Below are 6800 nucleotides of genomic sequence, written 5' to 3' on the forward strand. Positions count from 1 at the left end.
CCAAGGGTGAGCTAGAAGCGATGATAAAAGGGAGTTCTCTTCAATCCCTGCTCAAAGCGTGGCCCTCTAGAGAAGAGAGATCTTGTTCGGTGAGAGGCTTGTGGGGCTCAGGGCACAGATCTCTTCCATAGCGGCTCCGAGCATCGCTGGAGGTAGACATCCCGCTCGGCTGGAGCAGGGAATGAGAGACCTGCCTGTGCCGGGGGGTGAGCTAGAAGCGATGATAAAAGGGAGTTCTCTTCAATCCCTGCTCAAAGCGTGGCCCTCTAGAGAAGAGAGATCTTGTTCGGTGAGAGGCTTGTGGGGCTCAGGGCACAGATCTCTTCCATAGCGGCTCCGAGCATCGCTGGAGGTAGACATCCCGCTCGGCTGGAGCAGGGAATGAGAGACCTGCCTGTGCCGGGGGGGAGGAGGGTTGGACAGCTGAAAGAATTTGCTGCCGCCGAGTAACTTTTCCTTTTTCCTCCCTCTTTAGGAGCAGTAGAACAAGGTCCTCGTGGCAATTTTATTTGGGTTTCATTTTGTTTTGTTTTGGTTTTTTTTTTCCTTGGAATCATTGTGGAAGAAAACCTTTTTGTAACAGAGGTTTCTAGATTTGCAACATTTTGATGAAGACTTTTCTGTTTGTGAAACACTAGTTGTAGGATAATCTATACTGAACTTTTCTAAGAATCAGGAGCAATTAGTCACGTACTAAACTCATGGACGCGCTGGTAATTTTTGTTTCCAAATTTGTTTTAAAGCTAAAAGAAATAATAAGAATAAATAATAATAAACCTCCGGGATTCTTTTTGGAGAGAAGCCAGAGAATTTGCCGGCACCAAAACGCACCCCAGAGCTGTGACATTTCAACATGTGGCTTTTTTTGTGTGTGTGTGTTTTCATTTTGTTGGGGTTGGTTGGTTTTGGTTTTTTTTCCTCCCCCTCCTCCTTTTTGAATTTTCAGTCTTTTCTGTTGCGACAGAAAGAATGGCTTGGAAGTCTTAGGTGGTATGTAACAAATCCTAAAAAAAAGCCAAGAAAAAAAAAAGAGAAAAAAAAAAAAGGTTTTAAACAGTATTTAAATATTCTTAAATATGTAAATTCATTAAATGTTTTACTTCTAATTCCTTGTACTTTGGCTGTCTTTTGATTTTATTGCTTTTTTTTTTAAGGACTATGTATTGTAATTAATGATGTGAATTCTGTATTGAGACAGTGACTGTTTTGCTGTCAGGCAAGTGATGGGGTTGGGGGGGGAACTGTTTTGTAGGGTTTGTATAATTTCTAAGAGTCTAAAGGGGTAATATAAAACGGTGTTGATTTTGTAGCAGTCCATTTCCTCCTCTCGTTGCATTTCTGGCTCTAAGACCTCCAAGCTTGTTTTAAAAAAAAAAAAAAAAACAAAAAAAGAAAAAAAAAAAGAAACAGAAAAAATAGAATAAAAAAAATAAAACTTTCCTCTATGCTCAGAAATATAAATACTGTTATTTTTAATATTAAAATGAATCTGCTATTAGTACCTTTAACAAACACTGTGGAACCTGAAAGAAAAAAAGAAACCATATAAAAGGTAGTAACTATTTTTTAATTCCAAGGTGGGTTTTTTTTTTTTGGGTTGTTTTTTTTGTTTTTGTTTTTTTGCTTTTTTCAGTTCTTTTAAATATTTTCTTATCTAATATTTGTCAGATTACCTAGAGAAATAAATGAATCTAGTATTAACCACAGTACGCGCTGAGTAACTTTGATTTAATAAAAGGGATAATATGATTTTTCCGATGTTTACTGTAGTGTTTCTTGTACAGATAACAGTGTATTTTTAAAGGAGAAACGGAATTGAAGCTATTTTTTCTTGCCTTTTTAATTGCCCCGCGGGACATTCCGTTTTGCAATGTACTGAAGTTACTGTTCTTGGGTTCTTTCCTTATTATTTTTTCCTTATGCTTGAAATGTCTAACTATAAAAAAGAAAAACACACAGAGCTGCGATTGGATAATGTTGAGCATGGTGTTTAAAAACAAAAAGTGTTCTTTTTATTTGACTGACAGTTGCATTTTACACTCTATATAATAAAATTTCCACAAGGTGTCTTGTGGCTGAAGTATCTCCGGTCTGGTTCACTCGCTTTCTCCCCGCGTCCTCTCGCCTCCGTGCTCGGTGAAGTCGGCTCGAGCCTTAATTCTGGTGGAGCTCCATCAGTGTCACATCAGAGCAGCACTTGGCACCGTCACACTGAGGATTCCCACAGTAAGGTGCTGTGATTGTAGCTGTTAAGGACCTGTTTTAATCAAGGGAAGGTTTCTATAAGCCAGGGGGGAGCTGATTTACAGCCATATAAAGGTTTTATTGCTTGTGAGGAGGTGGCAGCCCCTGGTTTTAATGCGCTGAACTTGTTGCTCTTCCCTAACTTTGAGGCTGAGTCCATCCAGGATTCACTTTCCACCCTGCAAATAGGCAGGACAGGGATGCGGGGGGACATGGCTCTGGTCATCCTCACCCATTGGATCACGTTATGGAGCAATAACCTTTAGTTATCTCCAAGTTTGCCCATAACCCCAGCGATCCCTTCCTTGTAAAATACAACTTCTGTGCTGCTCCAACTTAAAATAGCCCCATCCTCTGTTCCCAGACGGCTGTAGGGGCTTACAGATGGGGGAGGGAGAGAGGGAGGAAAGAAGATCCCATCTGCAAAGCAGGGAGCGGGAGGCATGTTGAGAGCCGGAAGAAAAGGAGATGTAGCATCTCTAAATATACCTCCAGAGAATCAAGAGAGACATTGAAAGATGGGATAGTAAAAGCCACTTGGAAAGAGGGGAGAGGGGGGAAAAAATGGCTGGAGGAGGGCATAAAGGCTGCTGATGGGAATTGGGAGCGGGCATTACCGAGAAGACTTCCTTCTAATTCATCTTCCAAGCTCTGTGCCAAAACAGCATTTGGCATGGTTCACAGGGAGCAATTGTGTGATAATGAACCCTAAGGTGTCCCTTAATTGAAGACTGAGTATTACAGATTGTGCCCATGGTCGTAAATGGCGCAGGATGGTGGGAGGATGCATTCTCTTAAATGTAGCTGTAAGTACAGATGAGAGCGGCTCCCCAGTGAAATACCCGCCCGATGAATTATGGAAATATCTCCTTCTGATGCAGGCTTTTATCGAGGGGGTGGGGAGGCCAAAGAAATAGTTTGCAAGGCTTTGAAATTTGGCCTGTCATTAAGATGGTGCCGGCAGAGCTGGGGCTGCAGCAGCGCTCTGCTGTCCTGCCAGCCCAAAGTGCTTGAAACCAGCCCAAGTTCTGCAGTTCATTGTTCCATTACTGCTGCCGCCGTTCAACCTGCTGCTGTCGGGCTGGGCAGGGGGTGAAGAGAGGCTTCGGCACCTCACAGGGGCTGGTGGCCTCTGGGTTCCTCCAAACCCTGCTTCCTTCTTGCTGTCAGGGGGCTGCTGTGATGGTCAATCCCACCCCAGGGCACTTGTGTCTCACTCTGGGGTCTCTGGTAGCTCCTCATGTCACTGTGCAGCCCAGAAGCTGCTGTGAGTGCCCTTAAGCCACATCCATGGTCTCCAAGAGAGGAACTTAGTCTTCTGCTTGGCCCTTGGCAAATTTAATCCCCCAACGAAGTGGATTAAGCACCACCTGCATTAGGGTTTGTGACAGGGAGGGTTCGTCTGCCCCTTGGGCAGGAACTGGGCACTGCAAGGAGCAGGTCCCCAAGGCACCATGTAGGAGGATGGCAGTGGGGACAGCACAGCCCTTTTCTCATTGCAGGGACCAGCATGAGGCCATGCCTGGGTGTTAATACCAGGGGACAAGATGCTCCCAGAAGGAGATCTTCAGCTTGGGGAGCACTCTGCCTGTGGATCACAGCATCTGGGGATGGAGGAACCGTGGTTGAAGGCTGTCCCGGGTGAGTCCCTGTGCATTGCTGCATCAACAGCTCTTCAGGCACAGAGGCCTGTTTCTAAGTTGAAGTTTCCTTTGGTCCTTCTGCAAACCACGTCTGAGCAGCAGCCTCACAGAGCACATCACTGCTGATGGGCTCACAGTGACCCCGGTGCTCTCCTCTGCTCTATATCGGGTGTGCCTGAGCAGGCAAAGGCTCTTTTGGGAGCAAAGGGGAGACTTTAAGACAGTCTAAAGATCTAAAAGAGCCTTCAGATAGCCTAAAACGCTTCCTTTAATTTTGCATGACTTGAGAACGAGCTACATCATGGACATTGTGAGTTAAACCGAGATGATTATTGAAAGAGACAAGCAGGCACGAGGCTGTTGGGGTGGGTTTTTTTCTTCCCCAAGTATTAAATATTTAATTGCATTGGAGCAACCGTGTATTTACAGGAAAGCGGTGGGTGACGGCGCCGTGGTCGGAGGGGGAGCTCAGGGTGTTTAACGTGAAGCTTCTTGACATGATGTGGATGTTGCTGAGGTCCCACTTGCTGCTTCTCCTGCAACCCCACTCGGTTCATCTCACCCTTTAGGGGGGTTTTGGGTCTGTTGGTCCTTACAGGGTTGTGGTGCACGGTGAGGAGCTGAGATCTTCCAGCGACACGTTGTTCCTGTGCAGATGAAGGTGGTGGTGTGCCCTTTAGCAGGTTTATTACACGTAAGGAGCTGTTTAGCCTTTCTTTGGCTGGTTTGGAGAGTTTTTCCCTTGGATTTGCGGCAAGGAGCAGGGTGCCCATTGCAAACAGGGTGTTTCTCTGGCCTCTTAGGGTTGGAAAATGCACAAAGGGAATTTTCCACAACTTCTCATGCTGGAAATCAGCAGAATCTGGGCTCGTGTGAGGTGAAGATGAGTTGGAATAGCCACAGCTCCTGGTCTGCTGGTGAGAGGAGGTGGCAGCCCTGGAGCCAAGGGCAGCGAGTGGGCACTGAGTCCCCATCCTTGTCTCAGCAACACCTTGGTGGGTGCTGGGGATGGAGGAGATGGTGGTGAAGGACCAGGACCCCTGGGACAAGGGGGATGGGGCAGTGGGTGCCCAGGTCCCCGCTGCTGCCTCCTTCCATGTCTGTGGCACCAGGTTCAAAGCAGGTGACCCAGAAGAGTATCTTGGTGCTGATATGGGAGCCAGGTACCAACAACCCCCCAGATTATCTTCTCACTCTGCCCCTTATCATGGAGGAAATCCCATTTCAAGGCCGCTATGAAGCAGCCTCTGATGTTCGCAGAGGCCGGTCGCTCCCTTTAATCCCGGCCGGGCCGGGTGCAGGTGCCGTGGTCCCGGGGGATTAGATGGTCCCTTCCCTTTGTGTGAGCTGTCACTCACCACCCGCCGAGCCCCGGTGAGCGGCACCGGCCCCGGGGCTCCTTGTTGGGCCATTCACCGGGAATATGGAACTTTGCTGCTGTGGAGTCATTCACTGCTTTGCTTTGGGGAGAACAGGGCTGAGAAGGGGCAGGAGCTGCAGGGGGGTTGTCTGAGTTAGACTGGATATTAGGAAGAATTTCCCCCCTCAAAGGGTGCTCAGGCATTGGAACAGGCTGCCCAGGGCAGCGCTGGGGTCGCCGTCCCTGCAAGTGTTCACAGACACCCTGCCCTGGGTGCTGGAACGCTCCAAACCGGTGTCCTGGTGCAGTCACTGGAGTGGATCCCAGTCCAGCAGTGGAGGCTGGTGCTGCAGGAGAGGTTGTAGTGGGATGCGGGAGAGATGATGATGGGACGTGGAAGAGATGATGATGGGATGTGGGAAAGATGATGATGGGATGCAGGAGAGATGGCGGGAGATGTGACTGTCCCATCCCCAGGTCGCTACCAGAGGGGAGCGAAAGGTGCAGAGGTTTTCCTGCTTCTGCCCTCCAAATCCTGCCTTGCTCCCCCTGCCCCGTGCTGCCGTGGGGCAGAAAGGCCCTTGAGGGGCTGTGTCACACTCGGTGCTTGCCAGCAGCTCAGCGGGAGCCCTGCGGTGCTGGGGCTGCCTCTGCAGGTGCTGGCATCCGGCCGCCCCAGCACCGTGCATGGCCGAGAGTTGCACCGTGATTTGCCACAATCGTGTTGGGTTTCGTACCCCACGAAGCAGCTGGATGCAGCCAGGAATGTGGTTTCTTTTCCTCCCCTGTTTGCTGTTGTGCGCCGTGACCCCCACGCCAAAATAATCCTGGAAATGCTTCTTAAAGGGAAGGAAAAAAAGGCAGGAAAGCGGAGGGGAGAGCACTCAGCATCTCTGCTCAGCTCGGCGGCCTCCCGCAGAGTGAAATGGAGGCAAATAATGCCCTGAAGCTCCTTTCCCGAGCACTGCAATCAGCCCGCCTGGTTCGGAGGGGCTGCAGCGTTCTGTGCTGCAGGGTCATTGCTTTACTGCCCCAAACCCCTGCCAGGGACACCCCGAACCCTCCCGCTGCTCCTGGCCCCTCGGAGGGCAGCAGGGACAGGGGGCAGTGTGTGGCTTGGAGGAGGATGAGGGTCCGGTCAGCTCCATCCCATGGATGTGGCACCTTGGGGTTGGCCGCTCTCCTTCTCTGTGCCCCTTCTCTGCCATCCACCTGCATTGGCACAGGGAGGGAGGATGCTGAGGGCTGCCCTGGAGCAAGGGGTGCACCCATGGGACCCTCCTCGGTACCCCAGGCCCACCAGAATGTGATGAATGGGGCAGGGGAGCTTTGCAGACCCCACAGGGGTGGGTGAAGGTTTAGGGGGGGGTTCACCCTATGGGAGGGACATGACCCCCAGCCCAGGCTCAGCCCGAGCATCACCTCGTCCCCCCGCAGCTCCTGCTCTGGGCGGCGGGAGCGTTCCCGGGCGCAGGTAACATTTGGGCACATTCCCATAACCCAGTGCTGCCAACTGCGGCGGCGGCCGGGGGGGGGGGCCCCCCCCCCCGCCG

The 6800-nt window shown here is 50.3% G+C and overlaps 1 protein-coding gene across 1 annotated transcript in view; it reads left to right on the top strand.

Annotated features, from left to right (window-relative positions):
• FUBP3 (far upstream element (FUSE) binding protein 3) overlaps positions 1–516 on the top strand; it is a gene marked incomplete at its 5' end in the record, with an annotated part of 30354 nt that extends 29838 nt beyond the window's left edge. The window contains one exon of the mRNA XM_010013501.1: positions 476–516. Coding sequence (XP_010011803.1) covers positions 476–484 — 9 coding nt within the window. The remainder of the gene's footprint in view (positions 1–475) is intronic.
• Positions 517–6800: the final 6284 nt, after the last annotated feature.

Source organism: Nestor notabilis, unplaced genomic scaffold, assembly GCF_000696875.1.
Source record: "Nestor notabilis isolate BGI_N333 unplaced genomic scaffold, ASM69687v1 scaffold25334, whole genome shotgun sequence".
Classification (NCBI taxonomy): domain Eukaryota; kingdom Metazoa; phylum Chordata; class Aves; order Psittaciformes; family Psittacidae; genus Nestor; species Nestor notabilis.